This window comes from Aristolochia californica, unplaced genomic scaffold, assembly GCF_029961685.1.
Source record: "Aristolochia californica isolate CCGP_79_NKW_82.1479 unplaced genomic scaffold, dmAriCali1.0.hap1 SCAF_9, whole genome shotgun sequence".
Classification (NCBI taxonomy): Eukaryota; Viridiplantae; Streptophyta; class Magnoliopsida; order Piperales; family Aristolochiaceae; genus Aristolochia; species Aristolochia californica.
The window spans coordinates 30,920,268-30,945,047 of NW_027182290.1; the positions used below are offsets into that span (position 1 = coordinate 30,920,268).

The 24,780-nt window shown below is 38.5% G+C and overlaps 2 protein-coding genes, 1 non-coding gene and 1 pseudogene across 3 annotated transcripts; 1 reads left to right on the forward strand and 3 right to left on the reverse strand.

The window, feature by feature from the left end:
- Positions 1-435: 435 nt before the first annotated feature.
- LOC137940766 (putative pentatricopeptide repeat-containing protein At5g52630) lies at positions 436-2,763 on the reverse strand (annotated as a pseudogene).
- Positions 2,764-2,975: 212 nt separating this feature from the next.
- Positions 2,976-3,057, forward strand: TRNAS-GCU (transfer RNA serine (anticodon GCU)). The gene has a single exon. It is a non-coding gene; the product is annotated as a tRNA-Ser (tRNA).
- Positions 3,058-5,549: 2,492 nt separating this feature from the next.
- Positions 5,550-8,118, reverse strand: LOC137940527 (transcription factor MYB46-like). The gene is made up of 2 exons (XM_068785638.1): positions 7,559-8,118; positions 5,550-6,839 (listed from the first exon to the last, which is right to left on the reverse strand). The coding sequence occupies exons 1-2, from the start codon at positions 7,840-7,842 to the stop codon at positions 6,107-6,109; spliced, it is 1,017 nt and encodes a 338-aa protein (XP_068641739.1). The 5' UTR covers positions 7,843-8,118; the 3' UTR covers positions 5,550-6,106.
- Positions 8,119-9,497: 1,379 nt separating this feature from the next.
- Positions 9,498-24,472, reverse strand: LOC137941181 (ATP synthase subunit O, mitochondrial-like). The gene is made up of 6 exons (XM_068786485.1): positions 24,200-24,472; positions 23,692-23,742; positions 19,844-20,087; positions 11,520-11,632; positions 10,386-10,472; positions 9,498-9,967 (listed from the first exon to the last, which is right to left on the reverse strand). The coding sequence occupies exons 1-6, from the start codon at positions 24,326-24,328 to the stop codon at positions 9,836-9,838; spliced, it is 756 nt and encodes a 251-aa protein (XP_068642586.1). The 5' UTR covers positions 24,329-24,472; the 3' UTR covers positions 9,498-9,835.
- Positions 24,473-24,780: the final 308 nt, after the last annotated feature.

Consider the following 24,780-nt stretch of genomic DNA (forward strand, 5'->3'; position numbering starts at 1 on the left):
TTCCATGTATGGTGAGGGAATGGCCATGCAAGATATGCTTCAATCAGGGAAAGGCCTCCCTCTAGAGATCCACGTGAGGCTCAGCTCCAGCATATGGGCAGTGTGGCACCTCATCCGCCCACGATTCCACCACTGCGCAGAGTGTCTCGTCTTCCTCAACGGAACCTACAATCGCAACCACCACACGCAGGCCTATAACAGCACCTGCACTACCTTTTCCCACGGTTAATTCAAACATAAACAGTGGGATCTTATAATGTATCAACCATTTAAGACATCTGATCAAAGGAAAAAAATTCCACTAAGAGAGTTCTTTAACAAAAAATGATCAAATGAAACCATGGATATCCACAAGAGGCATGGCCCATCCTCGAGCTGATGGAACCATGGATATCTGTTAAAGAAATGTATCCATTCCAGTACTAACATGTCCCTTTTACCGTAGCACTGTAAATCATAGCAAATATTACTCTTACCATGAATTCCAACTCAAGCCCACACGTCTAACCTCAGTAATCTAAACCAAGGATTTTTCAGAAAACAAGGAACAGTAGTACCTTGTCTCTGCTTTGCAACCCAGGGTCCAAACGTTGTCACTTCCAAGTCTTTGATGTTTATGGTGGCTACCTGAAACTTCTTCCACAATAACGATAGTTGCATGTACAGAAATCTCATCTACCTCGAGTGCTAACTTTAATTTTGGTGTTCATACTGCAAGCAAGAGTGGATTCTTGGAGTTGAATAACAACAAAAGAAGGCAGTTCAAATGCCTCAAAAGACACTACAGAAAATTGCAACAGAAGTTCATTTGATGACTCCTACGAAAATAGCTGAATTATTGCTGAGTATAAGATGTCCCAACCATCTTATGAGCTGAAATAGATCTGACAGAATGCCTCTTTTGCTTAACATCCATGTTATACGACCTGCAGCCCAAGCAAAGCAACAACATACTCTTGCAAGAAGTTAAGTCGGTTCTGTTGGGTCTCAGGGCTACAGGCATCCAGTTCGTTCAGACATCATAACACCACATTTGTATTTTTCATGCAAAGACCTGCTTCTGAAACCACCATTTTGTAGCACTTAAATAAACAGTGAATGGCTGCAACCCAATTGATAACAAAATCACCAATAATCTCCATAAGAGCAAGCCCCATCTTCAAAGAGATGGAACCAATTGATATCTCTGAGAATAATAGTCCCAGAATCACATATACGTACAAACTTGATGGGTGTGTGACAATCTCGATATACCCTCAAATTCTTCATCACACAAATCGCTCTCCCCCCGTGGCAAGTAAAGACCGCCAATGCTACGCCAGCCTCTCGCTGTGATAACCAATCACCTGCTTCTTCTCCTGAATATCCAAATCACGCATAACGAAACTTGTATCACCAGCATAACCAACTTTCTCCATTTCCTCCTTTAGTTTTTTCCAATATTTTATATCCTTCTGTCATAGGGTGTGAACGGTCACTTGATGCAAAAGTGTGGACCGTATTTCCCTCTTCAACCCAACTCAAACCAGTCTCTTTCCTCACACCTCAGTCCTGCATTGTTTTCCTTGCTCTAGCAGCTTCCACCCATTTCCCTGCAGCTGCATAAGCATTTGAGAGCAACATATGCATGCCTGGGGTCATTGACCCCAGGTCAGAGAGCTTATCAGCTGCCAAAAGATGCAGTCTCCATGTCACCGTGTATGCGACACCCAGCCAATAAAGCACTCCAGAAAGATTCAGGAAACTAGCCTGCATGGCCAAACAAGTCCACCATGCAAGCATGATGCTGAGGTCCTGCCTAGATCCAATATTCACTCATCAACTTAAATACGTTTCACCTTCTGTAACAAGGCCTGCATGACTACAAGCATATAAAATGCTCGAGAAAGTGATAAAATTTGGTTTATGCTCTCTCCAAAAATTGTGAAGGCTTTCTTAGTGTTTGCATGCTGTGCACAAGCATTTAGAATTGAATTCTATGCCTAATTGAATTCTATGCACCTAAGTTTCTGTCAGACATCTTCTCAAATACGCGGGAGGTTTGTTCTATAATCCCACGCTTTGAATACCAGGAAATCAAAGCGCTGCCCACGAAACAAGATGAGTAAAAACTCGTCTTTATACAAGATGAGTAAAAACTCGTCTTTATACATAATGAATGTATCTGAGATCCCATCTCTAGAAGTGTCAAATGTCCACAAACTCGTACTACACTTGAAAATGGGTAGTCATTAACTTCCAAATTCGCAATAATAGCTTGTTTAAACAGCCTCACAGCTTCATCTACACCCTCTTGGGCGTATCGACATACTAAACCACTCCAGGAGACCACATTCCTGGCGGGCATTTCGTCGAACATCTTACGAGCATCCACAGTTTAATTGCATTTGTGTACATATCCACCTAGGAAATACCCACAAACGTCCAAAACAAATCCAGTCTTCTCTGCGAGAGAATGGATCGAGCGTCCCACCTCCGGCGTCGCCAAGATAGCACACGACTTGGTCGCGGTATGGAAAATGTGGTCGTCGGTTTTAACACCATTTACCATCATTTGACTGAAGCAGCTCAGAGAAAGCCCAGGAAGTTCGTTTTGGGCAAAAGAAGTAATGAACAATCTCCATGAAACAGCTAATTTGACCGAAATCTCTTCGAAAGCTAAGCGCGCGTCGTGGGTCGCTGGCATTTCGAGTAGAAGTTGATAAGATGACAGGCAAGGAGAATATGGTTTCGGGAGCCCCATTAGATAACGTGTGCGTGGAGTTATTTTGCCCCTTAGAGATGGACCTGCAAGAAGGGACTGGAGGAGAACGCAAATGTCGGGAGCATTTGGGTCGGCAGCGAACAAAGTTGACCAGACAGATGAGAGAGAAGCGGAAGCGTAACTCGACGTTTCGGAAAGCCGCAGGGGTCTCGAGGAAATCGTAGTAGAACTCATTAGAAATAACTATCCGACGATTAATAAAAATAACAACGTCGCTTTGGCCGAGTGGTTAAGGCGTGTGCCTGCTAAGTACATGGGGTTTCCCCGCGAGAGTTCGAATCTCTCAGGCGACGGATTTTTAATATTTTTCAACATTTTTAAGAATTAAATTTTAACGCCCGTCAGCTTATTACTCAAAAACATTTATCAACCTTTTCTGAATACGGTGGTTCGCAGGCTCCTTAAAAAGGCCTAAATCAATCCATATGAATTTGGTGAAAAAATTACCCAATTTGAGGTAGGATTTCTATCACTATTCAATAACAATCAGATTCACCTTATTTGATTCATCCAATGGTGAATAAAATTGTACAATGTATATAATGTTTGGAAGTTATATACATGAATTTCATCTATATACACTTTGTAGCCAAAGGGATACAAATCGATATCGGGTATTGTAACAAATACCCAAAATCCGATGAGATGCATTCAATACGTATCATTGCCGGGTTGTATTTCATCCGTATTATTTTTCAAGATTATCGGTACCGATATTGGAATCCAACACCTACTATCACTCAATATGCCACATTTACATCATTAAGTATATGTTTTTAGTGTTGGTCTTCTTGTAGTTTCTTTTTATTTTTTTCATAATTTTACATAAATACAGTTATTTGGAGTAAATTCATTTGATATATTAGAACTCGGTATCATCATGACTCTAATATTTCTTCAAGTTTACAATATGCTTATTGAGACGACCATCCAACTGAAAAGTAAACCTTAAACCCTAAACCCTAAATCCTGAACACAATGAAACTAAACATAGTAAATCTCTCGTTCGATTATTCTATCATTTTAGACTTTGATCTACATTTTTCTTCTTTACGAATTAAAATATGCTTTTATTAACCATCCACCAAATGATCCAATTTTTAAGCTATTCATTAATACTTTCAAGACTTAAAACTTCCTTCATAATACAGTTCTTGCAACTGAGCCTCTTAAGGAAAATTCTCCATTCTTTATTACGTGATGAAATTTGCAGCTAATAGCTTCTTGTAGGAGGATTCCAAGTTAGGTGGGTGGTCATGAAATGAGGAGCATATTATCCCTAGTGATAAAATCGGTGCCAGCAAATTGAATGCCACTGTCACAATAATGGCCCAATTTATGGTTTACAATATACGGAAAATTCTCTATTTTATGTACTATTATAGATCCCAACTGGTTTGTAGCCTATGAAAATTGAATACTAGATATACATGATGATAAGACAAGTTCATAACTTGGGATTGAATCTCTTAGCTTAATTTCCCAAACAAGTATGTGAGATTATGAGTTCAAGTTTCATAGGTGCCTTAATTTCAAATAATAATATTATATCCAATCTTGTGAAAAAAAAAAATTATGTTAAAGAAATATGAGGTGTTGAGTTTAATTTTCGATCTTTATATTATAAATAAAAATTATAATTAAAAAGAAAAAAAAGATTCATGTGAGTTCTCGAGTTCGGATGTTTCCGCCCATATCTTTAAATTTTAATACTATAATCGATCTCAAAAAATAATAATGCCTGCGTTCATGATTTCTTCGCAAAGTGTGGCGTCTTAGGCTTGGTACTATTAGATGTCTTAGGGAGTGTTTATGCGGGTATAGGAAAACAAAACAAAAACAACTGGAAAATTACTTTTTCTTTGAAATAATTCACTTTGATCGGTTTTCTTACGTTTGTGCCACTATAGGAAATAACGAGAAAATTAGCCATGGTGTTTGTATTTACACTAGAAATAAATTATTTTCATAAATAATAAAAAAGTAAGATTAAAGTAATTAATCGTCGATAATCATTTTAGTGCTTCTTGGTTTATTTTTACTATAGTTTCTTGTTAGAGCAATAGAAAACTCATTTTCGAGTTAAGTAGAATTAAGAGGAATTAAGAGGAAAATTCTCCGTTCACTAATTTTTTTTTAAAAATTAAATCAAATAATTAAAAAAATACTTTAATGCCCCATTAATTAGCAGTTTTCTTAAGAAAAATGAAGTCCACTAATCTTGAAAAATTATGAATTTTTTTTTAAGGTTTAAGCCATGGCAGGAAGGATATTCGTTACGAGATACGAGGCGTTGCAGAAAATATCTTCCCAGAACATATCTAATAGGCTTAAGTTGGGGAAGGAGGAGATGAAGAAAATCTGAGTGAGGGTTTGGATATGGCACGTCCTGAATTTGCGCAACGTCGCCTTCGAAAACGGGGAAGAGAAGCAAAAACATGTGGCCAAGTGGCCAAAGTTAAGGTGGTAGTTAGTGACAAGGTCGCTAACTTTCATGGAACCACTTGATGGTGATCTTTGCTTCGTCCACAAAATCTATTCAAACACATTTAAATGATCTATGCGGAATCTTCATGCTTTCTAATTTCAACGGCCCAATCCCTTTCAAATTCCATAATAATACCCTCCCCTTCTTTAAATACTATCCTAATAGGCAATTTGTTGCTCCGTCGGGATCCACTGCCGATCAAGTTAAATAATCTTGAATCGATCATATCATGGCTGTAGAGAAGAAGAAGATATTAACAGAGGGTAGAAATAGTTGCAGGTAGTGAAGAGACAGTAATGGAGAAAGACCCCGCTCGTTTTTTTATTAAAATGAAGATGGAAAGCAGTGAACGATATTATTACATATGTGCAGCACTGGGTTTAATGTCTCTTCTTCCAGTAATGGAAGGTCAATCCTGTTCATCTCGCAGCTAATGATACCTTTCACCTTGACAGTCTCTTTTTTGTACAATCCATGATTGAAGACGGGGAAGAAAACAAGGGGAAAAACTTACCATCACCGAGATGTGGTCCTCTGCTCTTTGCTTTGAATTGAAAGGACTATTCACACTTTCTGTCCAAGGAGTATTATTGCTTCATAATATCGAAAATGCGTTCCCATTTCCTTGATAAAGATCGTCCCTTTCAAGAGTCGACTTACACGAAACTGGGGCTCAGTAATTCCTCTCTGACCTTTGAAACTATACGCCACGGGAGAGTGTGATCAACAATGGAAGGAATTAAAGGAGAAACAATGGAGTTCTGAGGGACTGATTAATGAATGCAGGAAAGGAGGAGGAAAACGAAGAAATGGAAAAGCCGGACCCACTGAGCTGGGGATTGGTTGGGTCTGTATCATTCAACTTGGAAATCAAGTAATGGAAAAGATGATATATCCTCCATCAAATGCTCCAAGTCCCACTCTCCCATCCTCAAGTTTTCACCCTCCCAATAATTCCCGGTCACCACCAGATTATCCCCTTTATTGCTGCTGTTGTGGTTGTGGTTGTTGATGTTGTTGCTGCTGTTGTCGTTGATGCTCTTATTATCATTACAGATACTGTAACTGTGGTTGTTGTTAGTGTCCCTGTCGCAAGAATTATCAGCTGTTGTGGTATTATCCTCCACGCTTAATCTCTCCAATGGATGAAGAAAAAGTTCCCCTTCCCCTGCGACGTGACCATTAATCGCTGGAAACGCATTAACGTCGCTGTATAGACCAGTAACGCCGGTGCTACCCACGACCTGCGTTAAGCAGGCGGAGGTGTTGAAGTAGCCGGCGGGTAAGCCGGTGAGGTCGTAGGCGTTGTTGTCAATGGGAGGCAGCGCGCCGAACCGGTTGCTTGCACCGCCCATGGCCTGCAAGGACGACGAAGATGAAGAGGAAGAAGAATCTATGTAGATGGTCATCAAGTCGTGGTCATTGATGGACGATATACCCCCCACGACTTCTATCGGCTCGGAAGAGTCGCTGTGGTTGGGAGAAGACGTTGAAGAATTTCGAATCCTTTTCTTTATCGTGGAGTTCCAGAAATTCTTTATCTCGTTGTCTGTCCTCCCTGGTAGACGCGCTGCGATCTGTGACCACCTACATTTAGTCAAAGAAAGAACGTCAGAAATTTGTAGTTTTCTTCAGCTCGAGGAAAACGAAAAACTCCCAGAAAAAAAAGAAGAAGAGGACAATTATCAAACAAGCAGGAGAAGATGAACAACTGAAACACGGCCCAGAACCTTCTTCACTCTACAGGAGAATACTTGTTCCGTTTCATGAAAGAATATATGTACGTGGGTTTTAATTCTCAGTATTATATCATTGCCAGAAAGAAGATTAAATTTAACCCTACAAAGAAAAAATAGAAAAGAAAACACCTCTGTCTCTTTCAGTTTGTAGTTTACAAGCAAACAAGGCCCTGTTTATAACCCTAGAATCTGTACATTTACAGCCAACAATCACTGCCATAACTTATCCTTTCTCAGAATGAAATATCATCGCGGTACTGGTAATTAACAAATGACGGGTTTTTTTTTTCTGAAAATGACCCCACATGGACGATTGGATCTAAAAGCTCAATGGACCGCACGACAAGCTCGAGCTTGGTTGCATTCATTGATCATTCGGGCTTATCCATGAAAGGAAAGGGGAAATGTAAAACAAAGAGAGAGAGTGATGTTCCGATACAGATTTTTGCAGAGTTTGTTACATTTGTTCCTATAATTATGATCAAGCTTACGAATACCGAGTTGTTCATACATGAAACACGCATGCAAAGGTAGAGAAAGTTCAAACGCCGGAGTGGAAGAAGAAACCTGTTGCCAAGGATGGAATGAAAGTGGACGATAAGCTCTTCTTCCTGGGAAGAGAAGGCTCCCCGCTTGAGATCAGGCCGCAAGTAATTGATCCAACGAAGTCTACAGCTCTTCCCACACCTCTGCAAGCCCGCATTCCGAGCCACATCGCTCCAACAACCTTGGCCGTTGTTGAGCATATAGTTCATGAGCTTATCGTCCTCATCCGGTGACCAGAGGCCCTTGCGCAGCTTAGTGCCTCCGCTGTGATTGTTCAGTTTAGCCGGGGTATCCGGCTTCCTCATCTTCTCTCCCTCTATCGTCCCTGAGCTGCCCACGCTCTTCTGGTCCTTTTTTTTACAGTCAATTATGAAGGAAAACTCAAGATGCGGCTTTGAATGGGGTGGAATATGAGAGAGAGACAGAGAGCGGAGGCTTTATAGAATTAGAGAGAGAAGGCAGGGTAGAGGAGGAGAGAAGGCTTGCTCGAGTGGGGAAGTGGGATAATGATGATGAAGACTGGTGAGGGGTTTGCTTAGAATAAGGAGAAGTGAGAGAGGGACAGAGAGAGAGGAAAGAGAGGAAATGTTCGTGTGTTTGTTGTTGGGTCGAGTAGAAAACGGTTTGGAAGGGGACCTCCCCCTCAGAGAGGGATGGATGGTCTTCTTGTCTTTGACTCCAGATCTTGTCTTTTTCGATGCATTTTTCTTCACTCACAAGGTAATCATCATAGATAGAGAACGAACCCAGAAAGAGAGAGAGAGAGAGAGAGAGTTACAGAGATTGTTTCATAACCAAGCTATACATTTTTGCTTCCACTGCACATAATCTCCCTCTCTTCTCCATCTTATTCTCGTATATTTTATTACTCCATACATATATAAATGTGGCCACCCTGCATCCAATCCCATCACGTACGCATACATTTTACGACTTTCAATATTTTTTAATGCGTCTACAGTTCTACACTGTGATACCCAATTTAATTCCTTGCAGCATCAACTGCTTTAATGGTGGCTGGCTGTATCAAGTATGAACTGCCCAGAAATCCTCCAGGCTTAAGTACGTATCAATGTCTAAGAGGATACACGAGTTTACGTGAATCGTCGTCGGTCATGAACTACACGGCAAAATGGTTGAGTCGGAAAGGATACGGAAACCGAGACAGGGTAATGGGTATGAAATTAGGTGAGAAAAAGTCGAGATGAATGGGTGGAAGGAATTACAGAGGAGACGGCGGGTTTCGTTTCACCAGAAATCAGCACGAGGAGCTTCCGAAATGAGTGGGGACGGTTATTTTAATGGAGGGACTTGTCATTCACGGTCTTTTCGTACCGGGGAAAAAGTGGCGCATGACGGCACGAGAGCCTTTATGGTGACGGCTGCAGGAAGCACCGGCTTTACGTCCAATTCCGTATTTTTTTTTAATTTGGAGATGATAATGTGGTTGGTATCAGTTGAAGATGATCATTTGGTGGGTAAATGTTACAAGCTGGCCACCGTGACGGAGACGGCGACGGCGAGCAACCGAGCTGAATCGCATTCAGGTTGCAACCATTACCGGAGATCGAACGAGTAAAAACAGAAACAAATCGCTGAAATTAGAAAGACAATAAATTGAAGTCTTCATGGATGGATTATTCTCAACCATTACTAGAGATCTGAAACAGATTTTATCATATTCACGAGACTGATCTGAAGAAAAAATTTCAGACTTTGTCATGGTCGCGTTGTTAGAACAAGGAATCCATTAAAATACCTGTAGGCCTTTTACTTCCTCATGTTAGTTTAGATTTGATCATCCATATAAATACTCGTACGCCTCTTTGATTCAATTCATCGACCCTGGCTACTTTATTTGGGCGTTGAAGAATGATCTTCGACGTGACGGACACAAAGCCTTTAATGTTTACTATCTCTATCAGTTGGCGCAGAAATAAGCAGCGGAGGGCTCTTAAGAAAGTACGAAGATGAGAAGAATTATGAAAGGCAGAAACAATGGAAATGTTCTTATTGATTCAAGATACGGCTGGCCAAAGGAACGGAAAAAAAAGGGTAAAATTTGAGTGTAGAAATAAACATGTCTTTTCTACAAAGAGCTCTTAACCAACAGACAAGTGAGCAAAAGTAATAAAAACCAGTGATTTCTAATGTCTCTAATTTTTATTTTCAAATCGGCCACCCACCCACTTACCCTCCTCCTAAGGAGGTGCAAGTCCATGGGGAATCAAGGAAACATCATCTTTCCAATACCAAAGAAAAGTTTTAGGTGGCTCATGTTTCACATTAACTTCAAGCCTATTGGAAGTTGTCAGAGTTGACTGGACCTCTCAGGAACTTCTCCATCTCTCTAGCTCTCGTCTTGATCGACATGTCGAAGATCTTCTGCCCAAACTCGACCACCAATCCTCCGAGGATGCTTGGATCAATCTGAAGAGTAATAAAAAAAAAAAAACTGATAATTAACAGCAAAAAGGAAAACTTTCCACCTACTGCAAACACAGATCGAAACCCCCACAAAAAAAGATGCTTAGAAGAGTTAATTAGCAGATATGTGACATGTCCTTAGCCAGCTGGCCTCCAGGACTAGAGGTGTAGTTGATTAATAGTGAAGTACCCAATTGTCAGTCCCATTTGAAATCGTTTATCCTTCAATCAAATATTGAATTATAACCTAATGAACAGCTCACTTCCTAGCCCAAGATAGGATGGCAACCATGTCCGATTAAGGATCTTACGCAAAAGTCAAATCTAAAACTTAACTCTCATGAGACTATGGCAGATAGTGACGCAGTTCGTTAAAAGAAGTTGCATAACACAGTTTTGAAGGAAGAAGATGACAGAGCACCTTCTGCTCAAGCTTCACCGTCTTGCCTTGTCCAATAACGTCCTGCAATGTCTCTTTCAGTTCCTTTTCCTCCTGAGCAGGTAGTGGCTGTCCAGAGGAACAGAACAAAATAATGAGTTGCACAAAGATAGAACGGTACTACTAGAAGTGGTTGTGAATACCCACTGATTCCATTAGAAACATATATAAAATAGTAGGAAATAACTTAACACCTGAGGTTCTCAGATAACTTTAGGAGTTTTTAACTGCCTATCAGATACATGATGGTGTTAAAAGTACAAGGTAACACATTAAATATCTTTTCCACGTTATGACAGCCACAATGTATACAGCCTCCCAACAAAAGCCATGGAGCTTCATCAATAAATTTAGATTGTTGAGCACCAAATTTGAACCTTGCTAAATTTTAGGATTATTTTTTCATTTTTGAATGTTGAATAAACCCATTCTTCCTTCAAAATAAATAAATAAATAATAATAATAATAAACTACGGAGACTTTTTTTCCTTTGCTCAGCAGTAAAGGCAACAATAAGAGACTTAAAACATATCTACATCAGTGCATCCTAATAATGAATCCATATTGGTGCACCCAATATTTCTCTAGAATTAGTTTTAAATTATTTGAAAGTCAGATCATCAACATGATAAATACAATTACACATAAATCACATCACAAGAAAAAAAATACTAAGAATAACTGCAAGAACTAAGCCACGAGTGCATAGCCTTCTATTACATACAGAACTAATCCCACATTATACTAACAACTAATAAGAACAACAGACTTATTTTGGAGTTTATGACAAGTTAGTATGCAAATTCCTTCTTTTAGCACAGGAATAACAAAATTTCTATGCACAATATCATGTGGACAGGCGAACTGAGTAAGAGATCAAATAGGATTGGATGAATCCATCCCTTCCTAGTTTGGTATAAAAAAACAGCCTAGTGGCCCACAACAAACAGGAACAAAAAAATGGGCTAAGATGAGAGAGAAAACCAGCTCTTGGAATATACATGTCAAAATAAGCACATATTACCCCACACAACCAAAATCCTGTTACCACCTACTGATGCTGTGTGCGTTAAACAAGTTAAAATACAACAAATCTAGAGCTACATCAGAACTTACAATGACAGAGGTAACAGTGACTTTCATCTCTCCTCTATGTGCCATGGTCAAATCCACAAATCTCTTAGCAATACTCTCAACATGCTGCAGCCTCCCATTTTCAGCCAGAATAGCTTTTTGCCATAAATCCAGATACAAGTATATGAGAGGAAAGATCAAATTTGTCTATTATAATTAGCCAAAATAGATAGTGTAGGAATATGGACCTATAATCATTGCAGAACCCACAAAGCAAATATATATAATGATCTAAAGAGGATAAATCATGAGGATCAAAGATATAAAATACAAAGCAAATGGTCAGATGTTAGAAACTTAAGGGTATAATAGTCTTTACAATTGGGGACTTTGGGATATCCAATGTAATTCAAAGGGTAAAACAGTAATTAGGAGAGAGTAGGGGTTGATGTGGGCACATCCTCGTTGTAGTCATAGTTAAAGTCAGAGTTATAATAAATGAGAACAAGAGTTGGATTTCTCTCAAAGGGATCCTAATGAATGTAAGACTTCTCTAATTGATAAATTGAAGAGATCACAAGGGTAGGGACATGCTTAGACCCAAACCATATTTTTGTTTATCTGTTTTTGAGTGTGTGAGACTTTTTCTCACTTTTTTTCTCTCTCAAGTTAGGACAGGCTCCTAATAGTGATATCAAAGCTGACTTTCTTAGAATCGCTTGTCATCAATATCCTATATTTTTTATTACAAATTATACTTTTCCAAAAAGCCCCTGGTCTACTTTTCAATGCAACAAATATCTCATCAGTCTTAGTTTTCTACAAGGACAAATTGGCCCTAATTGTCAAGGGTTACTCTGCCCTCATTGCCAACTGGATCAACAAACAAATGCAAGCCTCCTTGGAGAGCTTGGTGTATGATGAAGTTTCAACCTTATTCAGCACTAGAACCAATTCCTTGGTAGCAAAGACCTCATGCTGCAAACAGCATCTCTGATGAGCTTGCAAAGCAAGGTGCCTGTATTTGAGTACTCTCTTGCATTGAGCCTAGCTTTCATCTAATACTTTTATCATTATTTTCATGAAATTTGTATAAGTTCAAAAAACAAAAGAAAATAAAAGTAAGGGATGAGATGCACACATTCAAATTCAAATTCCCACATTAAATTTCCCCATTCAAATTTCTAACTCACATTAAATGTTATAATCGACTCTCTAAATGTTGCAACTATATTTTTATTGTTTTGACTCACATGAAATCCCATTCTTCAAATTTCTCTCTCGATAACTTAAGAGAGTGTGACTTTTCAAAAGCATAGCGTTTTTCTCTCTCGGCTTACTTTCTCCGCAATTCACCAAGGGGATGCAAGGGACTCGAGTTTTTTTTCCTCCAAACTTTTGGCTCAATGTTCAGCCCTAATTTCCGCAGCCTTCTCTCCATTCAGCCCTCCCACCATTCGTTGGCATTATGCCCTCCCACCATTCGTTGGCATTATGTCCTCCCACCATTCGTCGGCATTTTGCCTCCCTTCATTAGTCATCACTTTGGCCCCCATCGTTCTCTTATTCCTCTTTCACTTGTTTTTATTTTATTTCCTCCTACCTCTAGTCTTCCCTGACACCAGCGACATACAAGTCACACAACAAGAGTCTCACCAAAGAGTTATAACTTCAAGCAAGTATGGAAGTGATTTCGATGCCAAATTAATTATTTCACTTTCTTGTGGTGGTAAATTTATTTGGGGTCATTTGCCTTGTATAGACAATATTAGTTTTATCCGATTTATGACTCGAGTATTTTCTTTGGCAACATCAACGAGAATTGAAGGCAACAAGGTGGTTGAAAGCCTTTTAAATATAAGAGAAAATATATATATATATATTTTTTGAAATAAGATGTGTAAGCTGTATTAAAAGAAAAGAGAGATTACAAATATTGCAATGACAAATCCTTCATAGTACACCAAAAGATTGATCCTCCTATTCCAGTCATTGTATTTATTCTTCAAATGCTAGTAAATAACATCCCATAAATTCCTTTATCTTTTTAAAGTAGAATTTATTTGTTTAAATTTGTGCATGGACTGTAATATGTCATCAATAGGTGTCGTCATGATGCTGGGGAGATGATTTAGACTCACTATACACGTAGGTGTCATTAGACATCCATGGGCACCTTGAGAAAGAAGGGAACCATAAAAGGAGCGAGCTCAAAAAACGATGTGTGATCTAAGCAATAGGGTCAAGCTTGAGCTGAAGAGTAAAAGCTCGAATGAGCCCAAGCTTACATAAGCTCAACTTTGCTTGATGCCATCCCTAGTCATAGTTGATCCTTGAAAACGAGGTTCTTCAAGGGCGAATAATGTTAGAAACTTAAGACTATAATGATTTTTGTCATTATAATTAGGGACTTTTGGAGTATCTAATATAATGCCAAGGATAAATTAGTAATTAGAGAAAAATTGGGGGCCAACTTCAATGTGGGGACGTCCTGTCATAGTAGTAAAAGTAAGTGTTATTAAAAAAGTAGGAGTAAAAATTTGGAGCAAAAAAAAAAGACTTAAAGAGTTGGATTTCCTTAAAGGGATCCTTATGAGTGTAAGAATTTTAATCTAAATCAAAGAGACCAAAAGGATAAGGACATACTGAGACCAGAACCTTATTTTGGTTTATCCTTTTTCTTGTGTGTGTGAGACTTTCTCTCACTTTTTTCTACATACTTAGGGCAGGTTCCTAACATCAGAATGGTTGCAAGCTTTTGTGCATAAAATGAAGACGGACCTTTTTTCTTGTCATAACAAAAGACCATGGTACCTGGCAACAGTGAGCATAATGACTTTTCAACAGTACAAATCAACTCATACAAACACAGCTTACAGCAAAATGAACCCTACTTTAGTGCCTACACTACAAATCTTTTTGTTTTCACGAAGCACCGGAAATTATGCTGCCCAGGACTTGCCATATTTGAAAGCAAGTGTTCTGACACGACAAAATTCTACACTTTATCTCTCTACCTCCTAGAGAAGAACAAAATATATTCCAGTCCAACCAAGGGAAGATTGCACTAACACACACAACCAATGACTCCATAATGAGGAACAACATGGAGCATTGCATCCTCCAGAAGCTGCTACTAGGGGTGGGCATCAAATCGGGTTTCACGGGGAACCCAATCCGACCCAACCCAAAAACCCCAGGTTCAGGTTTCAGGTTTCACCCTGCAAATTAGGGTAGGGCAAAGAAAAAAACCCGTCAGGTTTTGGTTCAAGGACAGGTTATCCCAAACCCAACCCTTGGAGATGAGAAAGGAATATAAAACAGAGTAGAGACTGGTCGGGGATGAGTCGGGGTTGCGGGAATAGTGATCGGGTTGCGTCGGGTTCGACATTACAGTTTTTTTTTTTTTTTTTTTGGTTGAGGTCTTTGGGGTCAGGTTTAGGTTTCGAGAAACTCGACCCTGACCCGACCCTTGCCCACCCCTAGCTACTACTAGGCCTAAGGAAGAGCAGAGGGAATCAAACCATAATCTGGTTATCTGATCTCCAAAATTTCAAGTCCGCCTACCAATTATTGCAACACACTCTCATAAAAAAAAACAATCATTCAATTATCTACCCCTTCAGTCATCACACTAGACCATCAGCAAACAAACTTAATACATGAAAACAGGGGTCTGGTTCACACTTCTCCTAGCCTACAAAATGAATATTGTGCCACAAATAATGATGCTAGGATCCAACATGTATCTGCAACATGAGAATACAACGCCAGTACAATCTACTGAAGATGTCAATTGGCAAAAAATTCTTAAATTTGCAGGAGATTTTGGTATTAGTCAAGACGACATTGTCTAAAAATTTGGGAGAACTGTGATATGATATATAGCCAAAGGAATTAACAGAATGGAAGAAATTGTTCGATGAAGATCTTAATTTCCAACGTAAGGGGTCTAGGCAATTTTTTGCCAAACGAGCAGCAAGTACATAGTATTTTGCTTATATATGAAGCTCCTATTTTATTCCTACAAGAAACTAAACTAGCAATCTTGAATCCAAACTTACTACTAGACATCATACAGGGAAATACCATAAAATCCGGTGAATTCATCAGGGGGCATGTTATTGACCTGGAATAAAACATTTTTCTCAGTCTCTGATCCTCAAAAGGGATCAGGTTGCTTCAGTATGCGAGTACACCCCAAGGATGCTTCTCAACCATGGGCTTTCTATGTTTTTTATGGTCCAACAAGATATAAGAATTTAGTTTGTTCAGGGATAGAGTTAAAACAGTTGTCAATTCCTAGGATGGACCTTGGCTAATAGGTGGAGAATTTAATGCAATCAAATTTTGCCATGAAAAAAACCCTGTAGCCGATAGAGTTATAGCTTCACTGAGGGGATTTGCAGCAGTGACAAATGATTGCCTTTAGCGCAAACTGATACTGAGGCTTTGGAGGCAAGTAGGTTAATGGAATGTATGCAATCCTTCAGATTGAGGCCTTCAGTTGTTGACAATATGATTTGGTGGCCTAATAAAAGAGGAAATTTTTCCATGTCCTCTGCTTACAGTTTTATCAATGGTTGGCATTCAAATCAAAGGGATCATGAGATTTTCTTTTCATGGTGTCTTTATGCCAAGCCAAAGATAAAATTCTTTGTATGGAGTGCCTGCCTAGGAAAGATACTCACAATAGAAGTGCTCAGAAGAAGACACCCAGCTATTGATCCTCTTTGCCCTCTCTGTAACTCTGAGGTTGAAACAGCCAATCACATCCTGCTCCAATGCTCTTTCTCATGGACTGTGTGGACTTCCATCCTCTATAAGATTGGGTTGCAATTTTGTATGTCAACTGATCTGATTTCTTTCAGCAAGATGCTCATTGGGTCTCCCCTTCCTGGGCTTGGAAAGCTTATGATATCCACTTGCATTGGTTTCATTCTGTGGGGGCTTTGGAATGAGCGTAACCGCAAGCGTTTTGATGCTAGAAGTGATTCCACAGTAAGGGTCGTTGATCGTGTGTCGGGCCAGATCTTAGCATGGCTCCTTACTAAGAAGTCTTTTTCCTCCTTTGCTAGTTCATCCATAAGCGAGAATTGGAGTAATATTGCAAAGATGCGGTGTGGAACCAAGATCCTAGTCATGTAGGAGCGGACCCCCCCCCCCCCCCCCCCCCCCCAGAGCATGGTTTCCTTAAGTTAACTTTTGATGGTTCTTCTCTTGGCAATCCTGGAATTACTGGCTTTAGGGGTGTTATCTCAGATTCCTCCGGCAATCAATGTCCGTCGTATGTTGGTCCGTTAGGCATTGCTGACTTAACGACGATTGAGCTCCAAGGTCTTCTCAATAGGCTCCGCGTTTTCAGAGACAATTATAGTGGTCCTCTTCACGTTGAATGGGACTCAAAGGTGGTAATTGGTTGGTGCGAATATGCATCCTCCCCCTTGTGGCACCATTGGGATTCTGTTCGGCAAATTCTTGAAATTGCCTCTCAATTTTCTTGTATTTGGTCTCACATTCTGAGATCTGCTAACTTGGCAGTAGATGTGCTTGCCAAGTCGGGAGCAACTTTTCAATCTCTTGTTGTCAGGGATATGCCCTTGGGTTCTTTGTAATTCTCTTTGTTAATATATACATCATTTTCAAAAAAAAAATTGTCTTTTAGCGCAAACCCCATTACTGGGTTCTCAATTAGCATGGACAAATGGTCAATCACCACTTATTCTCTTCAACTTGATCGTTTTTTTAGCAAATTGTAGTTGGCTCAGTCAATTCTCAGCCTCTGTTTGTAAGACATTGTCACATCCCGCTTCCGATCACCACCCCTTTTTGCTGGATTGTACTGAACCGTCCAGGGGACCTGTTCCTGTCAGATTTGACGTAGCATGCGTAGATGACAATAACTTTATTAGTTTGCTGGATTCATGGTGTCAAGATATCGTTGTGATGGGTTCTCCTCAAAAACAATTTGCTGCAAAACTAAAATGTCTCAAATAGAAACTTAAAGGGAGCACGTTAATTTATTCTGGGTATTTTAAAACACAACAGGATAGCTTACAATGGATTTCTGATTTGGATGCTCTAGAAGAAGCCTTTCCATTGTCTCATGCTGATTCTGATCATCATGAGAAGCAGAAAGTTGAATATGAGACACTCATTTATCAAGAGAGAATCTAGTGGAAACAAAGACCCAGGTATAGGTGGCTTAAGAAGGGAGATGGAAATACAAAGTTCTTTTGTGCCATTGCCTTGACTCACAGAAGAGCAATGATATAAAAATACTGGAAATGATGGCCAAAAGATTCTGAATATTCAAGAAATTGAAACACTCTATACTTCAGCAACTTATAAACAGAGGAAGTACTTTTCAGACCCCAAGCCTTAAACTTATCATTCAAATCTCTCCCTCACAGTGGAATTTGGAAATGGCTTTGGAGATTTGTGATTGAGTCAGCCCAACTCTTGGTGCCTTGGCGTGCTCTTTGTTCAGATTTGAGAACATAAAAAGGACTTACCAAATTTGGGGTGAGAACTGGGAAATCAATCAATTAAGGACTTATCAAATTTGGGCTGAGAACTAGAGTATCAATTAATTTTGGCAGGATTGATGGATTGGAGATCAAGCACCCATCCAAGAATTTCCATTGTTATTCTCTGTTATGGAATCTAGATCACTGGTCTACTGAAATTGGTGTTTGGAACAAAAACCTGATCGCTGATAGTTGATATCTGATGAGTTCAATAGATTAGTTTTAATGTTGCAGTCATTTGACAAAATTGTTTGGATTGCTGATTTCATCTGGAATATTTTAAGTTCCTTCATCTTATTATTGTCTTCAGGACCATGAGTTGAAGACATCTCATCAACACTCAAAAGGCTTGGAAACTCATTGCACCAACAAAAGTTAAAGCATTTCTGTGTACTATAAAGGGTAAAATTCAGAACTATGACCAACTTTGTTGAAAGGGCTCCCACCAACATTACTTAATTGTAGATTTTGTGATTGTGAGAAGTCCATTGATCACTTATTTCTACATTGCTCCTTTGGCTACTAAAACCTGGTTATCCTATGCTAGTTTTTTTGGAATTTCAATTTTTTTCCACAAAGAATGGATTGCTGAGATTTGCTATTTTCCTCTACCAAATCTAGGAAAACCTCTATGGAAAATAGCAGGTGCTGTACTAATATGGACACTTTAATTAGAAAGGAATGATTGGGTATTTCCCGTATACTGGAGGCAGCATTTGAAAAATCTATTCATCGTATACTCTACTGGGCTCGGCTTTGCGATGAATTCAAAAACTATACTAGAGCTACTTTGAGGTTAAATTGGAGACACATTTTCATCTGTTCTCCAAGCCATGCACAACAAATGAAGGCATGGACAGCTTCACCACTTGGTCATCTCAAACTTAATTTTGGTGAGACTTCACATGGTTAGCCTGGACCAGGTAGAATAGGGACAAGTGTTAAAAATCATGACAGACATATTTTGATAACATTCCCAGGACAACTTGGAGTAGTGGACTAAACAATGGCTGAAATCACGGCAGTGCTTGAAGGCCTTCAGCTATACCTACTGCACTATAATCAGCCATTGATTATTGAAGGTGACTGTATGGCTGTAATCTCTTGGGAAAAGGCACAGCTGATCCTCCACGGCAGTTTGATAGGTACCTTCTTCAAATTATGGACTTCACTGCTCCACTTCAGGTAGCATGGCAACATGTACACCAGCCAGCAAACTCAGTAACGGATCCTTGGCAAAGGAGGAATTACATATCCACAGCTAGCTGTTTCAATGGCATCACACCTATAGACGGCCTCTAGTTATTCCTATGTTGTTCTTATAAATTATCTACTTTTTAACACTTTTAATTTGTTTTAATTAGCTCTTGCGGGTTTTTGTTAATCTTTTAATAGAATTTTTTGCCAAGATTCAAAAAAATATTATTTTTTTGAACTGTTCATCATAATAATATCAAAATGGATCATGGACTTTCTAGAACATTACAAGCAATTAAATTAGATTGCATGATGTACTTTGACTGTCATTAAGCAGTTGTATTCACCTTTCAGTCAATAAAAAGACTATGAAGAGTTTTTCATGGCAGCATAAATCAATTTCACTGAGGATAAAATATTGGTTACAAAATCCTCATAGCACAGTTCACATTCACAAGATGAGATTTCTTATCAATTTTGTCAGGTACTCGACCAATATTATTGGTTCTATACATTACTATGGCTATCAACAGATAGGAGCAAAGTAGCAATAATGTGTCATCAGCTAATATGCTAAAAAATAGCCAGAACTATGTCAGAGCAAATATTTAAATGTCAACATAATCACATGACACTTACCCAAGAAATTCTTTGCGATATCAGAAAATCCAGCTTCAGAAAAGATCTCTTGAACAGCCTTCACTCTGGTCCCCGCAGGGACTGACAAATCCTTTATGAACTGTGAAAACAAAGGACTTTTCTTGGAAGCCTCAACAATGTCAAGAATCTCAGATTCAATTTTGTCTAACATATTGGCTTTAGATGAAGCAATGAACAAAGCAGAGGCATAGTTCCCAGATACTCCAAACAGTGTGAGAGGTACCTGAAAAATTAGTGTAAGCCAGAACCAAGACATATATTCATAGCATTGATCCATCACATCTTATATTTGTGAGTTGAGCATTTCCTATGGCATAAGAAACAAGCAAGAATATTTTCTCTCAAGTGAGCCGTCAAAAGGAGAATGTAAAACAAAATTATCAACCCTTACATAGATGCCAAACATTAGTAATGCTTCTCTCAGATAAATTATAAGTTGAAACATCGCAGCTTATATAACAAGTTCATAACTCTATTTTCCTGAATTTTTTTATGAAGTCAGCTGAAATATAATAATGACAAAGATATAAAGAGGGCCCAAAAAGACCAGAAAAGGAATAGATAAGAGAAGCACAAAAACAAAGAAGTTACAAATAACAAAAAGAAATCAGCAATGACAACAGTTTCTAGAACATCTGGCTAGAGAGAAATAAGAAAACTTTTGTGCGCAAGCACAGCTCAGTGGCCTCCATTGAAATGACAATCCACTTTATCCTCTCATGGACATCTTCACTCCAGCAAATGCCTCCCTTTCCTAGTTCAATTATAAGAAGTCACCAGAGAACTATAATCAACTCTCAGCTTCAGTCACCCCCATCCTCCCTACCTGGGACTCCCTCCCCAGAGCTAGCTAAAACTAAACTTGACAGCTCTTCCTTGAGGAACCCTGGTCCTGCTGGTTTTGGTGGAAGAATTAGAGATCATCATGGTTCCATATGGCTTCGCTTCATAGAGCCCTTGGTCATTTTGAGTTTTGACACATCCAAAGCTGAAACTCAGGGTCTTCTGAATGGTCTGAGACTATTTGCTAAAAAATTCTCAGGACCTCTATTGTCAAATAGAGATTCAGCAAATGTCTGGGATTCCAAAAAAAAAAAAAAAAAAAAAGGTACCTCTTTGAATATAGGGTTATATATTTGATGGAATATTAGACCTTACTAATTCATGGACAATTGATTGTAAACATCTTCCTCAAGAAGCTAATAGTTTGTCAGATCAGCTAGCCAAAGAGGATGTTTGCATAAGCAGCCTGCCTTTGGGAACTCTTTTCCTCAGTAATGAAGGAAAATGTCCCCTTATATCATGTACTTTGTACTTTTTCTTCTATAAATAAAACCTATACCATTTCCACAAAAAAACATAGAAAAAAAAAATCCACAGATGAAGTGGATACAACTTCCCACAACAAAGAACTGTTGGAAGCCTCTTTATGAGCCAAGGCATTGCCATACAGTTACTAATCTAAGGGGATAGTCCAAGAAATACCCAAAGGCATCAGGTTATAAGTTCACAGGCCAACTGCTATAATTGATATATTTGACATGACCTGCCTTAGAACAACAATGCAACATGAAGATTTGGAAATGGAAGAGTTTGACAGATCCTAAATAAATCATTCTACTGGTGTTCAGTGATATTAACAATCCACCCTCGTTATTTTTAAAAAGAAAACAATTTATCCCCCTTAGTGGACATCTAGGGTAATGAATCTGCTTCCCATGGTCTTTATAAAAAAATAACTATCACAATAATTTAAAAAATATACTATTTCGAAAACATGGCTGCCAATTGAAAACAGAATTATCACAACCAGCTCACCCAACGGGATAAGCTGAAAATACTCACAAGTCACAAGCCAGTTCGAATGATAGATGTTCATTTTCTTTTACACTGCTCTGCAATACTTATCACTTTGAATATTTGCTACGCTTAACTAGAGTTGTTCTCTAAACACCAAGTCAATCGGGAAAAAGGCTGTCATAAGAGGGATGATGATCCGGAATTGTTCCCCAAGTTTCCCTAAGGTTATATCTGATTGATTTTGCCATTTCCACTCCAAGAACAGGCCCCTTGAGAAGCTGTACACATCCACCAACTCTGGGAAGAGAAAACATGAACAAAAAATTATAGTGGGTCTCCATGCTGGGCCCATCCAGATTTTAGAGATTTTTCAAGATACCAGTCAGCAGCCTCAGCATTATATTTATCGCCAAGACCTGTAAAGGTAACTTTACATTAGGGCGCATCATTCATGAGTTTCTTTTCTTCATCTTGGTTATCTTGAGCTGCTTTAATAAAGAGTCTTAACAGTTGTATTGAGAGCTTTTTTCTCCAACTTGTCTTGACCGAGTTACCTAGTGTCTTGTCTATACAAAAATACATAAATGAAAAAAGGAAAAAACCTCATAGGTCCGTTATAATTTTTTCATTCATCTGCACATCAGAATTGATCCTCAATTTGTCTCACTTATGAATTTCCTATCAGCAAATTAATGAAACAAGTGCATTCTTTTTTATCTTCACATTCTTGTGTTTAGACTGTTAATATAAGCCTCTGCACTCCATCATCCTCGACTACATATGCAACGTTCCATAATCTTCAAAATAACAGCTGTGATACAAAACTGGAAAAAAGTAATTTCTCCAAAAATAGTCCTGAAAAATAAAAATAAAACATAAAATAAAACCTAACCTATGCTTAGCGTATTATAAATATGAATGACTACTGTTGGACATAGTTTCCACGGTGTCAAATGCAAATTATCATTCATAAGAAAATGCATACTGAGATTTCTGTTACTCAAATAGGATTTAAGCACCTGAATCTTCGTGGCACATGTTCCACTGACATAGAATAAAATCTACACTAAAATGTACCTTGTGTTTTCAGCAGAAGTGGAAATGATATTCACTGCTGTAGTATGATATTAAAGAAACAAAGTGCTTTGAATGAAGTGTCTAACATAGTAATGTAGTTCACAAACAATCAGACCTCCACAAGTATAGAAAGAATGAAAGCACACACTTTTAAGAAACCATAAAAACTAGGACAGTGTCCACAAATCAAAGTTCTTTCTCATTTTCCCCTTTGAGCAACTCAAATTGAACGTTCAAATGAAAGAAGGAATAAAGTATGACAATCAAATCTGTTCACAGATGTACATATTTGGAGCAAATACTAGCTAACTTGCAACTGGCAATCACAGAGCCACTGTCTATTGTATTTTTATAGCATTTTTAGGACAAATACTATCCTTTTGCCTCCACATAAAAACTAGGACAGTGTCCACAAATCAAAGTTCTTTCTCATTTTCCCCTTTGAGCAACTCAAATTGAACGTTCAAATGAAAGAAGGAATAAAGTATTACAATCAAATCTGTTCACAGATGTACATATTTGGAGCAAATACTAGCTAACTTGCAACTGGCAATCACAGAGCCACTGTCTATTGTATTTTTATAGCATTTTTAGGACAAATACTATCCTTTTGCCTCCACATATCTTCTTTCCCCTTCTCAACCAAATTTTTTATTTTGTTAGTTATTCTCTATGAATAGCTCAGTTACATAAGAACAGTTCAGAAACTTAAGAAAACCAGAAGTGAAGAAGGTGGTTTCATAACTTACAAACACAAATAGTGATTGTTGTTGTTTTATTCTACAATTTGATTTCCTTTTCGTGAATTTTTCTACATACACGCCTTATACTAGACAAGCCCAGACGATGGCACTAAGGCGACAAACCATAAATGACCCAAAAGAATATGTATTCAGCTTAAAATGACCAACAGATAAATCCATCCAGAGAAAGTTCAGAAGTATTTTTACCTTAACCTTCTGATCCTTGGGTTCCGCAGCAGTGGCATAATTCCTTGAGAACTGTAAATAGGGAATTCAAATGGTAAGGTTTATAAACCACATGATTGTTTGGCGATTCAAATATAATCAGCATTGAGTAACCAACCCAACAGACCATAAAATAGATACAAATAACAAACGAAAGAGAAACAACAGGAAAAAATGAGAGAGAACCTAAGGTGAAAACCAGTGGAACAATGTGATCGAGAACGACATTCACTCCTAGATAAGGAATCCAATGAAAAATGTACTACCGACCAGATATTCATCACTCAGTCTGATGCAGCGAAAAAAATATACATGGATCAATCGAAGAGCTTGCCATTCAAGCAAAATGGGCACATTTATATCTCCAATTGCTTTCCTAAATGAACGAAATGGGTTGCCATCTAATCGACCATCACGGCAACGCTGACAACAGATTTGAGCTCGGAAAAACATTTGAAACTGAAATCAATAAAAAGCATAAGTCTTTTACCTCGGAACTAGAAACGCTAGGATTTCCGGATGTAAACTGGGGACCCAATCTCTGAGTCAAAATCGGTCCTGTTCTCAGAACCCCCTTGACTAGAGAAAAAGCAGGTCTGAGACGCCCAGCCAACGCCATCCGATAGAGTTCGCCCTTAGCCCTCCGGGAAAGAAATCGCTGGAAGTGGAAGAGACAGTCAGATGCGTTGAAGCAACACTAATCGAGCATCGGCACCTCGTCTAAATTTTTTCAGAAATCCTCTGCTGAGCGGAGAAAGTGCATGTTAACCTTGATGAAGAAGAATTTACAGACACACCCTTGGGTATGGTTAATGTACACAAAAAAATAAAGCAAATGAAAGTTGATACAAGTTTTCTACTTATTATATATTCAAATTAACAAACACTAAATCCCTTTATTTGATCTCTTTATGATTCTCATTTATTTCCTTAATTTGGCCAAATACTTATTTATCATTTAATTTTTTTAAATAATTATTTTTTAAAAAATAAAATATTATTTTATTTATATGGTATTATTGATTTTTATTTATAATTTTAATTATTTGTATGTATTATAATTATTGTTTT

Excerpts from the sequence above, each read along its gene's own strand:
- LOC137940527 (XM_068785638.1), bottom strand. The coding sequence starts at position 7,842 with ATGAGGAAGCCGGATACCCCGGCTAAACTGAACAATCACAGCGGAGGC. Across the intron at positions 6,840-7,558 it reads CATTCCATCCTTGGCAACAG|GTGGTCACAGATCGCAGCGC; the intron begins GTTTCTTCTTCC and ends GACTAAATGTAG.
- LOC137941181 (XM_068786485.1), bottom strand. The coding sequence starts at position 24,328 with ATGGCGTTGGCTGGGCGTCTCAGACCTGCTTTTTCTCTAGTCAAGGGG. Across the intron at positions 20,088-23,691 it reads CCAAGGATCAGAAGGTTAAG|GTACCTCTCACACTGTTTGG; the intron begins GTAAAAATACTT and ends CTAATTTTTCAG. Across the intron at positions 9,968-10,385 it reads CGGTGAAGCTTGAGCAGAAG|ATTGATCCAAGCATCCTCGG; the intron begins GTGCTCTGTCAT and ends ATTACTCTTCAG.